This window comes from Callithrix jacchus, chromosome 1 (assembly GCF_049354715.1).
Source record: "Callithrix jacchus isolate 240 chromosome 1, calJac240_pri, whole genome shotgun sequence".
Lineage (NCBI taxonomy): Eukaryota > Metazoa > Chordata > Mammalia > Primates > Cebidae > Callithrix > Callithrix jacchus.
This window is the reverse complement of record NC_133502.1, coordinates 219,281,633-219,302,815: the sequence shown is the minus strand read 5'-3', so window position 1 is coordinate 219,302,815 and position 21,183 is coordinate 219,281,633. Positions and strand designations below refer to the sequence as shown.

Here is a 21,183-nt window from a genome sequence, read left to right as displayed (position 1 = left end):
TACTTATCCTCAAATGAATGTCCAGTAGGTCTCATATATCTTACCTAGTATCAGTGAGCAATCATCTCCTTCCTTGAAAATGACAACTCTTTTCTTCCACTGCAGCACCAGAGGTCCCAATTGCTTCCACCTACAGGTTAAGAATTCTCATCTGCACCACCCAAGTGTCACCTTGTCGCATCTTCTCTACCTGAAAATCAGGAGGTCTCACATCTTCTACCTGAATGTCAAGAGGTTGTATTTTACCTCTATGAATATTCTGAAGTTTCTACAGCCATACTGGAGTGTTGGGAGTTCTCACTGCCCCCACCTGAGTGCTCAGGGCACGCCCTACCCTCTACTTGAATATAGTCTCATATCCCTGTCTAAGTGGTGTGGAGCTTTTATCTCCTCTGCCAGAGTATTATGAGATCTCCTCTATTCTGGGTATCCAAAGTTCTCATCTCAACCCCCTGAGGTCTGGAGGTATTTTCACCCCTTACTGGTTCTCTGGAGGTCTCATCTCCCTTACCTGAGACTCACAAAATCTCCTATCTCCTATAAGCCCTGTATGAGTCATGACACTTTATCTCCTCCATCTGAGTGTCAGAAGATCTTGTCACTACCTGACTGTCAGACTTCTTCTCTCTGGATGTAGGTCTAGAGATTCCAACTCTTCTCTCTAGGTGGCTATGTGGTCTCATCTCCCTTACTGGAGTATAAGTGCATTAGTCCCTTTTCACACTGCTGATAAAGACATTCCCAGACTGAGAAGAAAAAGAGGTTTAATGGACTTACAGTTCCACATGGCTGGGGAGGCCTCACAATCATGGAGGAAGAGGAGGCGGAGCAAGTCATGTCTTACATGGATGGCAGCAGGCAAAGAAAGAGAGAGCTTGTGCAGGGAAACTCCCATTTTTAAAACCGTCATATCTTGTGAGACATTCATTATCACAAGAATAGCATGGAAACGACTCATCTCCATGATTCAGTTATCCTCCACCAGATGCTTCCCACAACACATGGGAACTGTGGGAGCTACAAGATGAGATTTGAGTAGGACACAGAGCCAAACTATATCGATATGGATATCTTATCTCCCCTCTTTGAATGTCACAAAGCTTTATCTTCCCCACTCATCTCTTTTGCCTGATGACAAGGACATCCTGCTTCCTCTAAAGGAATGTCCAGAGGTCTCTGCTCACATGCCTGGTTGTCAAGAGCACATGTTCTCAACAGAGGTGTCCCAATATCTGCTCCCTTTGCAGCTGGGAAGGTCTTTCCTATTACCAGGCCAGAACATCTCATTTTTCTTTACCTGGGAGTAACAAGGCCTTATTCCCCTATCTGAGTGGCAGGAGGATTTAACTTTATTCCCTGAGTACTGAGATGTATTATTTTCCTACCTGTTAAGCAAGAGGTTTTATTTCCCCTTAATGAATATAAGCAGGTCTCAATAATATCAGGTATCTCAGTGCCATGAGGTTTTTATCTTTGCTACCTGCATGTCAGGAGATCTCCTCTACCTGCGTGTAAGGACGTCTTTCCCCTATGTCCGTTTCAGGGACTCAAGTACTTCCTCTGAGCATTAGGAGCCCTTACCTCCCACACCTCAGTGTCACAGGATGTGTTCCTCAGTCTGAGTGCCAGGAGGGTTCTCTTCCTCTATTAACTGTGTGAGGTCTCTCTTTTTCGACCTTGATGTCATGTAGTCTCACCTCCTCTAGCTCAAGGTCAGGAGGTCCTATTTCACTGCCTGGTGTGTTAACAGGTTTCAGCTCCACTACTGAGTGTTGGGAGGCCTCACTGATTTTAACTGAGCATCAAGTTGTGCTGATAAAACCGAAAAATGTTTTGGAAGTATAGTTCAAGAAATGACAAGAATAATTCAAGAAGTGGGCCCACTGCCATCACCAAGCGTGCCCACTTCTGTCCCCATTCCTTATTTACCTGGGCAATCCAACCTCCACCCCAGTTTTTCTCACCCCAATCTCCAATGCCCTTCAGCCCCCAATCCCCTACTCTCCCATCCTGTCCCCACCACCCTCTATGAGGAGCAGAAATCTTGTCCGTGCATCCTCAATGTCCAGGCCCATCCTCAATATCCAGCCAGCCAGGAAGGCAAGAAGATCCCAGAGGGAGTAAGAATGGTTGAGGGAGTGAAGCCTTGAGGGCGGAAAAGGGGTAGGTTTGGGGAGTCTTCACCCAGGGGAAGCAGGTGCCTCAGGAGTGGTTTTAGCAAGCAAGTGAGGATCTGTATGGCACCTTGGAGAAGGATGAAGGCCCTTTGAAGCTGTGGATAATGACAGCTTAAAAAGCAGCCTCAGGCTGGGCACAGTGGCTCACACCTGTAATCCCAGCACTTTGGAAGGCTGAGGAGGGTGGATCGATTGAAGGCAGGAGTTCTAGATCAGCCTGGGGAGCAAAGTGAGGCCCCCGTCTCTACAAAAATATTTAAAAACTTAGCCAGGTGTGGTGGCGCACACCTGTGGTCCCAGCTACTTGAGAGGCTGAGGCAGGAGGATTGCTCGATTCCAGGAGATTAGGGCTACAGTGAGCCATGATCTTGCCACTGCACTGCAGCCTGGACAACAGGCTGAGATCTTGTCTCAGAACAAAACAAAAGCAGCCTCCGTGTCCAGGTCCTGCCCCATAGTTGTCCTCAGGTCTTGGGGGTGGCTGGTGGAGATGCAGAACAGCAGAGGCCACACAATTTCAAATATTCAACATTTCCTAAGTTTCATTTCATTTTCATATTAGAAACTGAGGCCATGATAGGGAAAGGGCTGCACGGGGGGGTCAAGGGTCTGAGTGTGGGGCAGTGGGGGGCCCGACTCTCTCTGGTCCTGAATGTGTGGCAGTGGGAGGGTGGGACTCCCTGGGCTTCACAGGGAGCCCTGGATCTCCACAGGGACTCAGAGTCTGGGGCTAGTGCCACTTCTCCCCAGTGTCACCGGCCCCACCCCTGGCTAGGGTTAACCCTCAGAGTCAAGGTGTGCAGTTGTCATTCTGTCATACGCATGGACCACCTCAACTTGGTGTGTCCAGCTTCTGACACCACTGCCCCACCTGTAAGCAACTATCCCCCCTTGGGGATGTCACACCTCTGCAGCCCCTGGCCCTCTCCCAGTCCTGGGTCCTGTCCCCTCTACTTTCTCATGGCTCCCTTTGAGTGCCTTTGCCCACTCACCTTACTGTTCTCCCTTCAAGACGTAGCTCACTACCTCCTTCCACTCAGCGAGGGGCCTTTGCCCCTCCTGTGGGCTGGCCCCCCCCACAGGTGCCACCCAACCCAAGGTGGGTGCTCTAATTTGAGCTAGTACCAGGGCTGTGCAGATGCAGGGCCTAACATCTAACTTGGACTCCAGGGAGGGCGGGCCAGGGAAGACTTCCTGGAAGACAGGATCTAGAGATCAGCCTCCAAGCTATGTATGCTTGATGCAGGTGAAGAATGGGTGATCCAGGCAGGAAGAGGAGGGCGTGTGTGAGACAGAACCCTAACGTGTCATGGTGGCTCAGAGACTACAAGAGGTGGGGTGAGACTCGAAAGCAGCATGTGGAGGGAGCAGGGGATGCTGGCAGGGCCATGGCAGCACTGGCTGGGCCAGACTGGCCCACAGGGTCCATTCATCAGCTGCATTTACAGACAGGCTGTTTGTGAGCAGAGGGTAGAAATGGAAACAGAAAACCAATGAATCAGCAGGGAAGGAGCGAGGCCTGAATTTGGTCAGCAGCCATGAGTAGGACAGTTGGGAGCAATGTGAGGGGGTTCCAAGATCAGAGCAGCAGAATTTAAACACAATGGGACACTGGAGGGAGCAGGTCTTGAACCCTAGGTTTAAAATGCGGCAGGGGTCATGGAGGACACGTGGCCTCCAGCTTAGGAGGTGCTACTCAGTGAGCTGGTGAACAGAGAAAAAGCCTTCGGTGCAGACAGTACAGGCCGAGTACCAGCAGACTCGGAGAAGATGCTGGAATACGCCAGGTGCCTAGGCACAGAGGTCAAAGATGAGGATCCAGGAGTCAGCCGAGCGTGTGGTCAAACTGGGGATGTTTATATGGCCTGTATAAGGGACAAAGATAAATATCCCCTCAAGCAGGCAACTGAGACATGGTTTCATTTCTTATAAATTTATTACATAATATTATAATAATTATTATCAATAATAATAATATAAGAAACATAGATCTCTGTGGGGTGTGTATCACAACGTCAGGGTCAGGAGGCCTCAGGACTGGAGCAGGGGGTGAAACCCCCTGGATGGAACTCCATACAAAAGGAGGGTGAAGCGGAACTGACCCTGTAAAGTTAAAAACCCAAATTGAACGGAACCAAAACCCACAGGTGAGTGTGAGACCGAGTGTGTATGTGGCAGTCCATTACATTGACTGCTGCTGTGTGACCTGGACTGTTGGCGGAAGGGTGAGTGGGTGTGACTCTGCTCCCAGGGAGTGGGGCCGGTGGGCCAGGGTGGGGCGGGCAGGCACAGACCGGCGTGCCAGGCCCCTGGGTTGTGAAAACTTCTGTTTTCTGTCTTTTTTTTTTTTATTTTATTAAAAAAAGCTAGAAATATAAACAGAAACTTGTGAGTGACGTGGATGGAGCTTAGTCCAGACTCCAAACCCTAGGTTTAAAAACGTCCCAGGGCCCCCACCCCACAGGTCATTGCTGAGTGTGAGGAGTCACAGTGTGGGGGGCTGGGCACCCTCGGGGGAGGGGGGGGGTCTTTGACTCTCCCCAGGGCCTGTGGTGGCCTGACTCTAGGGGTCCCCCAATGATCCCCTCAGAAACCCGAGGTGGGGGCGCTGCCTCCAAGGGGCCCTTGGGGCCTCCCAAGCAGCAGGGATTCACCAGGGAACCCCACTCAGGCTGGGTGAGGCTCTGAAAGGACAGGCTGGGCAAACAGGAGGACCCAGGGTGCAGGATGACCTCTGACTTTCTTTGGAAGAGGAGACAGAGTGCTTTCACAGGCACACCCCCTGCATGCACCCTGTGCACGCCTCCACAGCCCCACACTAGTCCAGAGTGGCCCCGGGGCCACTCGGTAATCAGGCACACACATGGCTCCCACATGTTCAGACGCACCCAGTTTCACCCACACACACAGAGCAGGACAGGAGACTTTGGGGTCCAAGGCAGGGAGGCTTCTCTGCTGTAGTTGCCCAAGAGCATGGGGACCAGGCTGGCCCCGACCTTGGGGAGAGACCCTGTGAGGAAGATGGCTGCGGTGGAGCGGCAGGGCCCTGCCCTCCCTCCCCCCCCCCCGCCCCCCGCCCCGGCCAATGGTCTCCCAGGCCGGCTGGTTCCGCGGGTGCACAGTAGGACCCGCAGCCTGCCGCCCCTCCCCCCACGAGCAGCACCTGAAGGGTCGGTGGGGCACACTAGAGCTCAGCGAGGGGAGGGGCCGAGCTGGGGCCCCAGGGCGGGCCACTAGGGCCCTGGCCAACCCCAGACCAGCTGGAGCGTCCCCTGCCCCGTGTGGGGTGGCAGTGGCAGTGAGGGCCGGAGATGGAAGACTGGGTGGCTGCAGTGGGACCAGTGGAAGTAGAAGGGAGGGGGAGGAAACTATTACGGACAGAGATATTTGTTCCTTTTCTCGTTCCAAATATAAAGTGGATTAAAATATGCAAAACAGGGGGGCTCCGAGGCCCCCATCGAGAATCCCAATGTCTCCCCCCTCCCCCCGAGTCACCAAGGCGGGTCCTGACCTCGCATGCTGGACTAGGTTCCCCCTCTGGGAGAATGGCCACCAGGAGCTGTGAAGGAGGTGGTCAGGCTCGAGCACCCCACCTCCGGCCCCTACCGCCCCAGCCTCCCTGGTCCACGCCCTTCTTGACTGTGTGCTGGGTGGGCTGGGCGGCCGGTGAGGGCACTAAGCAATGTACAGGGCGAGTCTCCGAGCAACAGCAAACAGGACGATTCATGCAACATTCCTGGCCCGGGCGCCGTCGGAAGGGGCAGGCCGAGCCCGCGGCCCGGGGTGGGGGTGGAGGGCCCTGCCGGCAGGGCGCGGCCGGGGCGGGAGCAGGGGTGGGGCGTCAGCTGCCGTCCAGCTGCCTGAGCGCGCGCTCGATGTTCATGCGGTGGCCCACGCGCGTGACGCCCAGCTCCACGAAGTCGTCCTTGGTGAGCGCGGGGAGGTGCGCGCCTTCGATCTCATGGTCCTCGAAGCGGTCACGGTGCTCGCCCAGGTGGATGCTCTCCAGCCAGTCGCCCACGTCGAACTTGCTCCAGAGCTGCAGCGGCTTCTGCTGGAAGGGCCGGCGCGGGCCGGGGGCGCCGGGGCCGGGGCCGGACGCGGGCGAGGGCAGCGGCGATGGCGAGGGGGAGCGGCTGCGTGCGCTCACGCTGCGCACCACGAAGCGCACCTCCTTGGGCTCGTGCGGGATGGAGAGGCTGGACGACTTGAGGATGGTGGGGGGCGTGAGGCCGAAGGGCCGCCCTGCTCCCCCCGCGCCCGCCCCCAGCCCCTCCACCCGCTCCAGCGACGCGGGCTTCACAGGGCTCGGGGCGCGTCGCGCCACGGGGTAGCGGCCGCTGGGCCTCACCGAGTAGGAGGCCCCGCCGCCCGGGCCCCCGGGGCTGCGCTGCGCTGAAATGGAGCTCAGCTCACCGAGGCTGCTGAAGAGCCTGCGGAGGGAGAGGGGTCACGCCAGGTGAGGGGCGCACAGCCAAGGCGGGACGGGCGGAGGGGAGCGGGCAGGGTCCAGGAGGAAAGGGGCTGGGGCTGGCGGGAGTAGCCCGGCCAGAGGAAGAAATAAGGGTGGGATCCTATGGTTACCCTAGCCCTTTTGTTTGGCCCCTGGGACCAGAGCTAGTGGCTGGCTGGAATATGAGGAATGACTGGTGGTCTTCTCCACTCCATCCAGGCTCCAAGTGTAGCCCACCAAAGAAAAGACAGCCTGTCATGGCAAAGGGCTGGCTTCTCCCTCCTGCCAGCCTCCGAGACACGCTCTGGGCATGGCGGGATCCACGGATGCCCTGGACCGTAAGACTTGGGCAGTACCTTTCATCCCCCACCCCACCCCCACAGCTCTGCTCTCATGAGTAGACCCAGGGGACCCTGGGCTAGATCCAGGAACAGCTGAGTCGTGAGAAAGGCTGGCAGCAGCAGCACGAAGTTGAACAGGTCCGTGACACAGGAGACAGACACCAGGCAGGGCTCATGCCCATATGGAGCAGCAGCACATGCAGGGCAGGTGTGAGGCCGTGCGCACCCACAACATAGAGGCAGCTTCCTGCACAGACGGCACACAGCAGCAGCAACGGTGCCCACACATGCTAGACAGGCTGCAGTGGCAGCACACACACGCAGACACGCAACACTCGCGCACGCATGCACGCACACGCCCACGCGAGAACCGATGGCAGCTCTCTTCCCAGCCTCACCTGACAGGACCCTAGAGCTCTAGCCCCTCCTCATCTCTGCTGTGGTGGGAGGCCCACCCGGGGTGACAACTCCAAAGAAAACCCACTCCCATGTCCGCCTATTCCCATCCCTGTCCCCACTGTGTCAGGGGAAGCCTCAAGGGTCTGTCAGTGGCACCAGAGCCCCTCACAGTCACGCAGAGCAGAGACCCAGGCAGATAGGCACAGCATGGGGATGGCAAGAGGCATGGGATGGGCATGCTCACTTACACAGCCGGCGCTCGGGACCACGGCGCAGCTCGACAGAGCAGCCACATGCAGATGGGCAGGAGAGAGCAATGAGAGAGAGAGTTAGCCAGCCAGGCCCACGCAGCCCACAGCTGCAACCACACAATGGGCAGCCAGGTGTGGAGGGAGGAACTCAGGTGCAGAGGGCCCAGCTGCTGTGGGAGGGACAAAGCTGGAGGTGCTGGCGGAGGATTAGCGCCTGTGCGAAGGTCTCCAAGTGCAGGTAAACCACAGGCGTGGCTGCAGTGCCCGGCAGGTGCCTGGTGCCTGGGGGTGCTGAGCCCCTGACATTCTCTCTGGCCATCCCCTCTCCAGCAGCCATCCCACCCCCTCTCCCTGCCCCTGCCCAGGCTGAGTTCCCCCAACCCCACCTCTGTGCTGTCCTCACCATCCAGCATCACCAGTGCCTGTCCCACACAGGCATAGGGTTCCCCTTAAAGCAGGTTTTGTCTTTTGTCTCCCACCTGTGGGAGGTCAGCCCTCTGTGGAGATCTGAGCTCTCTCCCACTGGACTTCATTTCTGTCCTTTTCTCAGCCTCTGTCCCTACTGCCTTCTCCCAGCTGCTCAGATCCAGAGCAGAGCTTCCTGAAGAGGCCACACTGTGCCCCCCAACAGAAAGGGGCTTCAAAAACACCCGAGGTGGGCCTCAGCACAGGCACCACCAGAATAAGCTGTCTTTGCTCCCACCCGCCCTGGCCTCCATGGATCCACCTGCACAGTGGGCCAAAGTGGGGTGGCAGCCAGGGTTGGGGGGGATTCCCGAGGGGAGGTGGGAGGTGGTGTTGGGTCGGGGGGGGTGGGTGCCCAGGTAGTGGTGACTGCTGGAGGGGGTTTAACTCTTGAGGGACCTGACTGTGGATGCCCAGAGAGGAGCAGGACCAGGAATATGCACCTGGCCTCCACCCCCAGCCCTGACACAGTGATCCTGGCTTGGGGACCTGCATCACAGGATGGACACCTGCCCCGGCCCTGGCCCTGGCCCTTGCGCTGCCCCTGCCCCAAGACGTAGCTTTCAATGGAGTTGCAATATCAGGTGTACCTGGAGTCTCAGGTGTGACTGAAGCACACTGATGAGTTGCAGGACCACAGCAGTGAAGGCAGAGGCACAGGGCAGGCGCAGGCAGCGCAGCCAGGAGGCTCAGCTGGAGCCCAGAGCAGGGTCTGGGCTCCAGGAGGTCCAAGCTGGGCAGAGCAGAGTTGTGCCTGTCTGGGTAGTACTGGCAGGGACTGAGCTGAAGACCTGGGCTGAGGGCAGGCTGGCTCCAGAGGCACTCACAGAGCCAGGGGCCCGAGGGCAAGAGATGTGGGGCCAGGCTCCACCAGGCTGTGAGTGGGGGAGAGCCAAGTCACATTGCTCCCACCTCCCAAAGCATGCTAGAGATGTCAGGCTGAGAAGAAACACCCAAGGAAGGCTGTGCCCTCCAAAGGCCCCAGGGCATGGAGGGAGGAGCCTGGGGTCTCCCCTGGCTCAGGTGTCCGTTTCCCCTCTTTCTCTTGGGGAACAGCATACTGCCCACCCCATCCCCAGGACACAAACCCGAGCAGTGTCCATGTCTGACTTCCATGTTTCCATGGCATCTCTGCACACCCACTGTCACTCTCAGCTGTCTGGCCACCTCCCTGGCCACACTCCGGCCACCAAACAGCCACATCCCAGCACCTGCCACCCTCCCAAAGAGCTTCTAGGCCACCCACCCTCTAACACATGATACCTCACCAGGCACCACCACCTGCGAACACCTCCAGCAGCCCCCTGAAGAGGCTGAGTCTAGATCATGCTGAGGCCCCCCGTGGCCTCCAGGTCTTTCCACCTGTATTTGAATCCTGCACTATCTCACTGTTTCCCAGTGACTCTCGGCCAGTGAGAGAGATCTGGCCTTGCCACACTCTTCCCACTCCAGACCACTACAAAAGCAGACATGGGCTCTGAAACTTCTGGTGCATCCTCGGTGGTAACCCTCACCCTGCATTTGCCCAGGCCGTCAGCAAGACCCCACTGCTGACCTGTTCATCTGTTTCCCTTTGAGACATCCTTTCCTAGACCTTTTCCTTACTAGATGGATTTTCAGAGCTCCCCTCTTCTTAGTTTGCAGTTTCCCCTAGGGAGAAACTTTCTCACACCCTTTGCTATGGCCAATGCGCCCAGGAATGCTACATGTGAGACCCAGTCAGTCTCTGATGAGTTCAGTACCTCTACTGAGATATCCATACATGTCCCTCCATCCCCAATTCAGTGAACAGCACACTGTCCTTGCCACCCACAGAGCCTGGGAGCCACCATAAGCTCCTCTGTCTTTTTAACCTACAGCCAATGACCAACTCCTAACACCAACCCAGACCTCCTCTTTACCCCTAGCGATTTCTGGATGCAGACCGTTCATGGTCTCAGGGCCTTAACTCCACTTCTTAACAGTTCTCCCTGACTCCTGGTCCCCAGCACAAAGCCAGGTATGCAAGATGAACTGACAAAAACATCACGCAAAAGCAGCATGACATGTCCCTGCCAGGCATGCCCAACTCAGCCCACTGGGACCAACAGGAAGGAAACTGTCCACACTCCGGCCCTGCCTCAGGCCTTCTGCCACTGCACTCACGTGGGCCAAGTCTAGGCCTGTGGCCTTTTGCAAACTGGGGGCTTCATTAAGGGAACTAATTCTCAGAAGAGCACATAACCAGACATGGGCTCTGAAGCTTCCAGCGCGTCCTCTGTGGTAACACGTCTTGCTCCCAACACCCCGCCTATTCCCAGCGCCAGCCCTGATGGCCCCAGTGTCCTGTGACCCCTCCTCTGGACCTCCTTCCTACTCCACAAACAGGGTTCAGAGATCCTGGGAGCACACCTGCCCCCACTGCATGTGGCCGGCAGGGACCTCCACTGGCAGGTACATGACACACTCAGTCTGGGTTTCAGAAGAGCAGGCCCTGGACAGTGCTCTGTCCAGGTCACTGACAGATATAGCAGCAGGCAAGTTCTGCAGCAGGCCACCAGGGCAGGGTTTCCTGACCTTTTTGAGGAATGTGGGTTTTCTGTGGGATCTAGTAACTGACTAATAGGTCTGAAGACCACGGCACGCAGTGCCCTCCTCCACACAAGCTTACCAAAGTACTGCAGCAAAGAACCTCTTTAACTTGTGTTTCCAAAACTATTTTGCTATGAACTTTACCTACAAAACCAGATGTGAGAGTCAGCTGCAAAGCTAAGAGCCAAGGCAGAAGTGAGCATTGCCATGGACCTCAGACCCCATATGGGATTCAGATCCAAGCACGGGGCCTGGAAGAAAAAATTGAGTTTAGAGCCAGATGTGGAGCCAGGGTCTCAGAAACAAGTGTGAGCCTCAGACAGTTGGGGCACCCATGGCCAGTTTTGGGGCTCAGAGTCAGGTTTGAAATCATGCCCAAATGCAGCCTCAGAGTCAGCTGTGGGGCCCAGAGACAGAGGAGGGGCTCTGGGCAGATGAATGGTCTGTCCAGCAGGGCTAGACTTGGAGCTGGGAGCACAGAGCAGGCAGACAGTCTGGGATCAAGGATGCAGAAGGCCAAAGGTCCTGGACCTTCCAGAGGCAGCATGAAAGTGCCACATCCTCCAGCTTCCCCTGAAAATCAAAGGTGGCTCCAGAGCTGATCATTTTTCCACAGGTTACTGAGCTTTAGTTCCATAACATACAGGACAGCTTAACTTGCCCAGAAAATTCTCAGGCCACAGAACAGCTTGTGGCTAAAGAACATCAGGAATGAGCCATCCGTGGAGAGGGTGGGAAGGGGCATTGCCTTCCCTGTGGTGTCGGTCAGGGAGGTGGAGGGAGGATGGGCCTGGGAGACAAACACTGCGGGAAAACAAGGGACTGGAGACACGGCTCAGGGTATGGCCCTGAGGGTGACCCAGCACCTCTGCCAGGACTGGCCCTGCGAAGGAAGCAGCCATACCTGGATGTCAGAACTTCCCACACTTCAGACAGTTCCCTATAAGACAGTTCCACCAGCAGTTTTATCCCTAAGTGAGGAGTGAGTACCAGAGTCCGGCCACTGAAGGCTGCAGGGTAAGAGCCGACAATGGCCACGGTGGGCACACAAAGGACCAGATCTGAAACAGGACTGGACTCAGACATCACCAAGTATCCCGTGCTCCGCTCCACTGCCTGCAGCCAGAAGCACCGGAAGTAAAGGGCCCAGGATGGGCACAGGGGCCCTTTCAGATGGCTGTAGTTTAGCCCAGGCCTGAGGAAAAGAAGGAGCACAAGAGGGTGGAAGCAAGAATGAGCCAGAACAGAAGGTAACATAGGCAAACTGAGGAGGAAAAGCAAGCCAGGGGGTGGCTCAATGCAGGCTGGCCACTCGGGTGGCACCGGGTGCTACTTAGGACACACATGACCAGTAAGCAAGGGGGGTGAGTCTGTGCTGTATAATGCACACACCTGCCACTTCTGTGCAGGGGGATTATTGGGCAAAAACCCATTGCACATCATCAGAAGGGGTCTGACAACAGATTACAGCAGTCGGAGAGCAGGGCTCATGGTCAGGCAGACCCCCGTTTTCTGTCTGCAAGGAAACTCTCTGGTACCTCAGTTTCACTCTCTGGAACATGGGGATTCTGTTACGGTCCATCTAACAGAATGGTGTGAAGATGAACTGATATGGCGGGACTATCTCCAGTGCTACATCTAACAGGTCTGTTTTCCCACCAAGGACTCTAAGACTCAGCCCAGGTGTCCGAGTGTCCAGGTGTTGGGGACGGCAGGGACAATGCCAGCTCATAGCAGTGAGGATCCACAGGCCCCAGGCCTGGGCCTGCTGGTGCTTCACAGGTGATGCCACATGCAGCCTCACGACAGCCTATGCAGTTGGCTCATTGTAAACACACTTCACGGGGGAGGGATGGACGTTCACAGAGCTTCAGTGGCTGACCCAAGATGACAGCACTCAGCAGGTCACAGCTTAGTGCTGACATCAGGGCCCTCTGATGGCTCCAAGCCAGTGACTGGCAAGGGAGGGAGTTGCTGAAGCTGGTGAGGGCCGGACCTCCATTTGGACAGCCGCCTCCCCTCACTCTCAGCACCTGCTTGCTAGGTGGGTGAACCCATCCCCCTCGCTCCTGGGAGAACACAGGACTCAGTCCTGGCCGATGACAATCCTATGTCCCCAGGCCCCAGTGATCAGTCAGGGAGAAGCAGAGGACCCACATGAATCCAATCAGACGCCAGAATTTTGCAGGAACTACTAAGTAAAAGAACAGATAGCATGTAAGGCTCAGGGTTGCTGGTCTTGTCCTTCTCCATCCCACATCTGAGAAAGAAAAACAGGGTCCTCGTGAAAGCCAGAGCCAAGGGATAAGAGAACTTTACCCTGACCAAGACAGAACACTAAAAACCACAGTGGGAGGATTAACTCAGAGAAGGGAAAGTGCCGGAAGGTTCTGGCTGAGGAATCCCCGATCCTGCCCTGCAACAGCTGCCGCTGCCTCTTGGGAGAGAACAGGGTCAATGATGAAACCTAGGCTCACCTGAGCCCGACCATGGGGGATGGACAGCTGATGGGTCTGGACGCTGAGTCGGTCCTTCTGTGGGTTTGTCCTAAGCCACCTCCCTAGATCTCAAATCACAAAAGACAGCATTTGCATTTCACTTTGTTCTTTCATCCATTTAACAAATGTTTATTGAGGACCTGAACCAGGCCAGGCACTGTGCTGTGCACTTTTTAAATGGCTTTGATTTTCATCAAGATCAAGAGGCAAAGAGGAGTGGAGGCAGGAGAAGCAGAGAAGGAAGATGGCAGCTGGTCAGGAGTGCGTCAGGAGACCCAGCCTCAGAGGCCTAGAACCAGGCTGCTCACTCTAATTGGATGCTTACTGTCTCCACCCATTCTACAGGCACCTTCAACACTGCACTGCTGGGAAGAGGGCTTTCCACTTTGGCTGGGAGTTGGAAGAGGCCAAAAGGGGAGAGGACCCCAGAGCAATCCCCCAGGATGATAGGAGCTGGAGGCAGCATCCCTGGACCTTAGGAGAGGCCTCATGAGCTTCCCAAGCTCCCACTTAGCTTTTGAATCCTGAACTAAAGAAGGTAGAATGGCCAGGCCCTTGTGAGTAAGACCTGCAGAGTCCTTAAGTTCTAAACATGTTACTACGCTGTGAACTCTGCCCTCCAAGGTTGACAGTAAAGGGCCCACTAGGTTGGTCTTCCAGGCAGCAAGAATGGCGCCCACATACTCTCCCCAGACCCAAAGAAGGGAGGGGAGACCTAGGGGCACAGAATGTAAAAGTAGCTTGAAAAAGGCAGACAAGGGGTCTGGTGGGGGATGACCAGCTCTGACACCAGCATCCATGCAGCCCGTGGGCCTGAAGGGCTCCTCTTTGGAGGGAGCCTTGGGAGTGGGGTCAAGTAAAGACCTATGGGATCAGCTGGGGCTCTGGCAGCTGCGACAGCCTTGGCAACAAGCCAGGCCCCTGCTCAGACCCTCCTGGGTAGGGGCAGGACAGAGAGGGAAGTGGGGTGAGAAGGCAAGAGGGCAGATCCATCTATCTTCCTACCGCACTTTAGAAATGACACATGGGAATCCATGTTCAAGGGACTCTAAGGTGGTGCTAAGAGACAAATGTTTCTGGGATGGGAAACAGGAAGTTAGTGGCAGATCCCCAAAAGAAAAGGAGTCAGTGGGCTCCAAGCCTCCAAAGGAAGTAAGGCAGGAGGCAGCCCCAGGGCAGAGGGTGATCAGCCACACTGGGCAGCCACATGGCCAAAGAGAAGGTGGGAGGGAGGTCCACCTCCAAAGGAAACCACAAAACAGCCCTTAACGGCAAAGGCAGCCTGCGTTGGGAGAGAGAGAACCCACAGGAAATCCTGGGGCCAAGAGCGTCCAGGAGGGCCATGGGGGCACTCATCCCCAACCTGGGTCTCTGACAAGAGCCCTGCTCACACTTCTGGCACCTGCAGGGACATAGTGAGAAGCAGCCCTGATGTGTCAGACACCCAGAAAAACCTTCCCTCTCAGGCAGGCCAAGCAAGACCGGATTCAGAGGTGGATGGCAGGGGTGGGTTAGGGGTTGCCACAGAAGGAACCGAACAGAACAAGGAGGAACAGGAGAGCCAGAAAACGGACAAGAGGAAGGATGGGTTGGGGGGGCAACAAACAAGGCACAAGTCCCTCCCCACACCACCCTGCTCACCGAGCTGCTGCGATGGGCGACTTCTTGGCAGGGTCCAGCAGGCCGCCCAGGCCACCAACTGGTTCCTCCCCCAGGGAACGCGTGTCTTTGTTCAGCTGCTGCAGGCGGGAGCTGAGTTCACTGATCACAGTTGGTTTGTCGTCTTCAGGCCCAGGGAGCCCCCGGCTCTCCACGGGGTCCCCCCATAGCTTGGACCTTCTCTGGAAGAGGTAGCGAGGGCGGGCAGGCCCGGCGGCAGAGGCCAGCCCGGCAGAGGCGGCATGGTGCTGCTGGGCCATAAGCTCGCTGTCCGAGGACTGTTTCAGCAGCGGGTCCCTGAAGGTCACCGGCCCCTTCCCCAGCGGGGACTTGAGCTTGGGCTTGGGAGGCACTGGTGGCTTCTCGAGTAGAAAAGTGTGTCCGTCAGCGAAGGAGGTGTGGGTGTCAGTGAGTTCCCCGCTCTCTGAGCTCAAGGTGGACATGCTGGACACCGTGGAGATGGTGCTTGTGGTCTCCAGGTGGGGGTCGCTGGAGCTGCGTGTGTCAGCCTCCTCCACCCCGGAGTCGGCTGCAGACTCAGGGGCAGGGGGTGGCTCACTGCTGGGCTTCCCTGAGGCCGGGCTGGGCACCGTGGTGGGCGAGGGGCCCGGGCCAGCGAGTGGGGTGGCCAGCAGGACCCCGTTGGCAAACTCTTCTGGGGGTGGCACCAGCCCAATCCGGGCCAGCTCCTCCCTGGTCTCCTCATCGCTAGACGACAGCTGAGCGGGTGGTAGGTTCACAGCAAACACCAGCTCTGGCTCTTCCTCTGAGCTGCCCTGACCTGGCCCAGGTTCTGCCGGGGTGCTGCCAGGGGGCTGGGCCCGGGGGCTGGGCAGGGGCTCAGCCACAGCCGCTGACTGCATGGGGGCCGGGGCCAACTCCGGGGTGCCCGGGCGCTCCTCTTCGGCCCCCAGCCTGCTGGGCTCCTGCCCGTTGCTGGTGGCATGCACAACGATGAGGCCGGCTGGCCGCTGCAGGGATGTGTCCAGAACGCTGAGGATCATGGACTTCTTGTCCTCAGGTGACTTCCGCTCCTCCCGGGGGGCCTTCTCTGCCTCCCTGCGAGCAGGCACAGGAATCCAGGCCGGGCTTCGCGGGGAGAAGGCTGGCGACGCCAGGGACCCTCGCTCTGGGTCCCGGGCCTGCACATCCACAAACAGGGGTCCAGGGCGGTCGGCGTCGGGGCTGTGCACGGGCGTGGGGGACCGGGAGGGTGCCTGGGAGGCCAGAGCCCGCTCTCGGGCAGCCAGGGCAAGGGCCAGGGGTGAGCTGGGGTCCAGGGGTTTGCCGGTGAGCGGGTGGATGAAGGTGGAGCCTGAGGGCCCGAGGGTCGGGCCGCTGACCAATGGCTTCAGAGCAGACACCGGGGAGGGCAGCAGCAAGTCGCGGCCGGCGGTGGGGCCGGTGCCCAAGAGGCGCTCGTCGATGGAGCGGGAGGGCTGCAGGGATGGCAGGTCCGCGCTGGGGGCGCTGCCCTCGATGGCGCCCACGGACAGGAACACAGTGGAGCGGCGCCGCTCCTCCAGCCGCCGGTCCTTGGCCGGGCCCGGGCCGCCGAACGCGAGCCCCGGGCCGTCGCCCGCGCCGTAGTCGAGGCCGCCGGGTCGGGGACCACGGTGGGTCGGGGAGGGCTCGCGTGCGAAGCTGCCGCCGCCGGGCCCGGGGCTGCCCACGGCCAGGGCCGCGCGCTCCTGCGCATCCTCCACCTGCAGCTGCTTCACCAGCGGGCTCTTGCGGCGCTGCGGCTTGGACGGCGCGAAGAGGCTGGCGCTGAAGGCGCCCAGGTTGGCATAGGGGCTGTCGGGGCCGGGCGGCCGCGGCCGGCGCTTGGGGCGCTCGGGCGGGGTGCCTGCGGGCGGGGGCCGGGGGACGTCGCTCGTCTCCGGCGCCGAGTCCTGCAGGATGATCATGGAGCGCGCGCGCTTCTGCCGCTCGGGGTAGGGCAGCGGGCCGAGGGCCGCGCCGGGATCGTACAGGCCGGCAGCCCCCGCGCCCAGGCGCGCCTCCAGGCCGGGCTTGAAGCTGGAGCGCACCGTGTCGTAGGCGCGGCCCGGCGGGGGCGGCGGCGAGAAGGCCGGGGGCGGCCCCGAGTCGAAGTAGTAGGGCGCGGGCGGGGGCGGCGGCGCGGTCTGCGGCGGGGGCGGGATGCCGCGACTCTCGCGCAGCACCGGGTCTTGCATCGACGTGCTCCGCGGGAAGCGCCCTTCCAGCAGGGACGCCAGCTTCTCGTCCTCCCCTGCAGACGGAAAGGCCGGTGAGACCAGCCGGGGTGCTGGGGGCTGCTGCCTTCGGAACGGCTCCTGGGGAACCCCGGCACCCCCTCCCACAGGGGACTCCACCCCAGGGCAGCCACTGTCCCAGACACGACGGACGCCAGCGGCAGAACCCGGCGAGGCGCCAGAATGCTCGCGAAGATGGGGTTGAGGCCAGCGGTGGGCAGAGAATGGACGGCAGGAGAGAAACAGGGAGCGCAGAGCACGGGCTCAAGCAAGACCCCGGTCTGGGCTTGTCCCTGGATGCCCAAGCTCTGTGCCCCAGGCCCAGGGCTGCACGGGGAGGGCTCTTGTGAAGAGGAAGGGAGTGGGGAGGGCCCCCACAGGGGGGCCCAGAGGAAGGACACAAACTGACCAGCTGGGTTGGGGCCAAGACCTGCCCAAACCCAGGGGCATCAAATAGGCCCTGAGAAGACATCCCAGGCAGGCAGGGATAGCCTCGCAAGACATGGGGACAGAACTGCCAAGGGACTTAGAAGGGGCAGTACAGGGCTCCCAACCCAAGTCTAAACAAGGCCGTTGCAGAGGTACCAAGCCCTGGAGGCAACCAGCGGTGAGAGGAAGATGGTCGGAAATGAGCAGGATGAGGGACAGCAGGGCTGTGGCTACTGAAGCCATTGATCTGGCAGAGAAAGAGCTGATACCCCAGTAAGGAGGTGCCTTGAGAGGCTCCTCCCAGAGACCCACAGGGCTGAAATGCAGTAAGGTTGGGTGAGTGGGTGGAGGGAAGAATGGATGGATGAATTAAAATGGAACTGTAGGCTCAGCACCCAGCACGTTTCATTTTAACCCCCACTGGCAGCATGACCCCAGGCCAGGCCCTGAGCCCCTTTGAGCTTTCAGTTCTTTCATGATCAAAACAGGCTTAAAATGAACCTCCCTCTGCATGCCTTGCTTGGTCGTCATTGCTAGGGCTGTGCAAGGGCTGGTGCTCAGGGCCCTCATGATCCTGCTGTCCAGCCAGAACCTGACACAACCTCCTGAGCACCCCTGTGGACATAATGATGTGGACGCATGTGCCACAGGCGTGTTCAGTGAGGCTGCAGGTGCTGGATGGCCCGACCCACAGGGAGGAGACCGATGGTCCCACACTGACACACCCAGGTCTCGTGGTGCCGTTCCCAGTCTCGCTCTGAGATTGGTCAACATTTTTATGAATTCACTACTATATAGACTGCCTGTTCTGATGGAATCCTCCTCCATCCACTGCAGTGCTAATGAGGCCTCCAATGCCAACAGCATCTTGCTGGGTATGATACCTCTTTGTATCCTAGGTAGCAACGGTGGGCTTTTGTGTACAGACCTAAGCTTGAATTTTAGCTGTGCCAGGTACTGACATTCCTTAACCTCTAGAACTTCAGCTTCCTCATCTCAGGAGGGCAGCTGCAACTGAGGGGCGATTTCACCTTTACAGGACAGGGCTGAACTGCCGCAGTGTCCCGGGAAAGTGGCCGAGGTTATCATCATCGTAATTTTTAGGTCTGCCTTCCCTCCACCCTCAACCGCTGGACACTGAAATTGTGCCCAGTTCGTCCTGGGTCTCCTGCTGCATTCCCTACACTGGGTATGAACGCACAGGGAACACCCACAAGCCTGTGGGTTAGATGGAGCAACACAGAACTAGCGCACCTTGAGGATGTAGAAGGCGGGAGTGACGTGCGAAGATGAAAAAAGGGGAAATTTAATGCTAATAACATGCCAAGTTCTGACTTAGGGTAAAGAAAAGTCATCTGCCTCGGCATGGAATGGGGAATCTGTTCCGATACCATCTAGGAGGGGGTGGGACCCCTTGGGGGCAAAGGCAGACCCTCTTTGTCTGCCTAAATAGCAGAGAGCATTTCTCGAGCACCCACTGTGTGCCAACCTCAAAAGGCAGCATCTTCGTCTACTAACACTGGCGGCGGCTGAGCACTCCCAGTATGCCACAAAGTCCCCAGCCAGTGAGTGCCACCTACTGGACGAGCCTCAGAGTGGTCCTTGGAGGTGGGTAATGGGTGGTCTCCATATTTATGGATAAAGATCCTGATGTTTCAAGGGGTACATCGTATGCCTAGGGCAACAGAGCCAGGGCAGGAGGCAGGGGGCAGGGGCCTGGGGAGTATGACAACCCACCAATGTGCAAGTTGGCAGCTGAGGCCCAGCAGGCCAAGGGGAATCAAAAAGGAGCACCTGTCCCCCAATTCATCAACCAATCACAAGAGGGTACAGGAGGGACCAGTGCAGAACTGGCAGTCCTAGGAGAGGGGCTCAAGGCCTGCAGGGCAGGTGCACGGACCTAGATGGGCAGGATCAGACCTAGGAACAGCAGGAGCCAGAAAACCCAGGTCAAGGGAGACAGAGACAAATGTCCACAGATGAAGCAGGAGAGCACTGGGGCTGATCTCCAGGGCCCTGAGGCAATGAAGAGCACTGAGGGTCAAGCTGGACAGATACAAGGTGACAGCTGCTCTGCGGAAAGCCTCATTTGGGCAGAGGGACAGACAAGGGCAGAGCCAGGGCAGTCAGTCATGAGAACAAAGCCATGGTCCAGCTGCAAGGTGATGAGGTCTGTGCAGGGCAGGGCTGTAGGGCCACCCACCCTGACAAGTCAGAGGGTAAGAAAGAAACCACAGAAGACACTCGGGGCTTAGCCAGGGAGAGCAGGGGAGTGTGCTTCTTAGCTCCAGAGTAGCTGCAGTCTCACCAGCCTTCTTCCCCACAATCCCACCTACAGAAATAACTCTTAGCAGTCTCTGAGGGACCAGGTCACACACCCATGTGCCTTTTACACACTGCTCCGTCAGTTCACCCCATTATCCCCCAGAAACTCCCACTTATCTTGCACATCTTAATTCAGAAGTACCCCTGCCCCGGCACACACAGCCTTCTGTGACACCCAGGTGTGCTTGGAGCTCCCCAGTCGGCTCCATTGGTCCATGTGCCCTGGTACCCACCATGTGCCCGCTGAGCTGTCTGCACACGCCACGTTCCCCATCATGCCCCAGACTTGGCTGGGGATCGGCCTCACGTGAATACCAACTGGCAGGGTCCTGGGGCAGGTGAGGCATCAGTTTGGGCAGCTGGTTGGCTGCAGTGTGCACAGAACATGATAGGCAGGGCAGCTGTGTGATCTTGGGCAGGTCATTTACCCTCCTGTTTCGGTTTCCTCATCTGTAAAATCGAGGTGCTAGTGGTCTCACCTCAATATGGTTATTCTAAGTATTAAATGCTCAGTGTCCAGCCCGTAGTTAAGTGCTGAGAGGTTTACTCCAATGTGTAACAGGTGGTGGGTGTCCTGGGGTTTGTGTGGACAAGGGACTGGAAAGTGGGCAGGTCTGTGGGTGGACGGATCGCAGGTGTGCAGGTGACGGGGAAGTGAATGCCTGGAGGGATGCACGGTGGCTAAGCTAGTTACATGTTCCCATCTGGGTCAGGAAAGGAGACAGTGAGTGTGGGACGTGATGGTGGCTGGGGAGTGATGAGGGCACAGAGGGGAAGGAAGCTGAAGACACAGCCTCGAAAAGGTCCCATATTTGGGAGGCTGCGTGGCAGGGTGGAAACAGGTGCCACCTGAGAAAAGACGGGAAAACCAACCAAGTGTTGTCCTAAAACTCTGGGGGGAAGCGTTTCATGGAAGAAGGAGCAAAGAAACCAAATGCCAGCTGAGGCCAGCAGGAGGAGTGCTGGCCATGCGTCCACGGGGAGGAAGGCCCTGGAGGCCACCGGTGACCCTGGTGGGAGCAGTTTCAATTTGGGTATGGAGAGAGCGAGTCTGCCGCAGGCTGAGAAGCAGGTTGGGGACAGGAGAGAGACGGCAAGCAGAGGTGACTTTTGGGGGGAAACTGGCTGTGAAGGGGAGAGAGAGAGAGCAATACATGGAGTGGCAGGGGAGAGGCAAGTTCAGGGAAGGGGAGTTTTAGGATCAGAAACTTCACATGCACTTGGGCTACAGGGGAGCAACCAGGATGAAGGCGGCTGAGCTGGGACAGGGGTGAGGCTGCCCACAAGAGGGATGAGAGGCAACGGGGGGTGCCCACTGGACAGGGAGTGGTGGCTGGGGGAGGGACTCTCTGGGTTGGGGAAGGACTAATTTCCACATGATCACCAGCATAAGAGA

General features: G+C 57.9%; 1 protein-coding gene across 6 annotated transcripts in view; it reads right to left on the bottom strand.

Moving 5' to 3' along the window:
* Window positions 1-4,094: 4,094 nt before the first annotated feature.
* SHANK3 (SH3 and multiple ankyrin repeat domains 3) overlaps window positions 4,095-21,183 on the bottom strand; it is a 57,052-nt gene continuing 39,963 nt past the window's right edge. For 3 of the 6 annotated variants that reach the window (XM_035294750.3, XM_035295865.3, XM_035296394.3), the window contains 2 exons: window positions 14,797-17,050; window positions 5,880-6,610 (listed from right to left, as the gene is read on the bottom strand). In XM_035294750.3, the coding sequence (XP_035150641.1) occupies window positions 6,019-6,610; window positions 14,797-17,050 (2,846 nt within the window). In that variant the 3' untranslated portion in view covers window positions 5,880-6,018. 6 annotated transcript variants of the gene reach the window in all.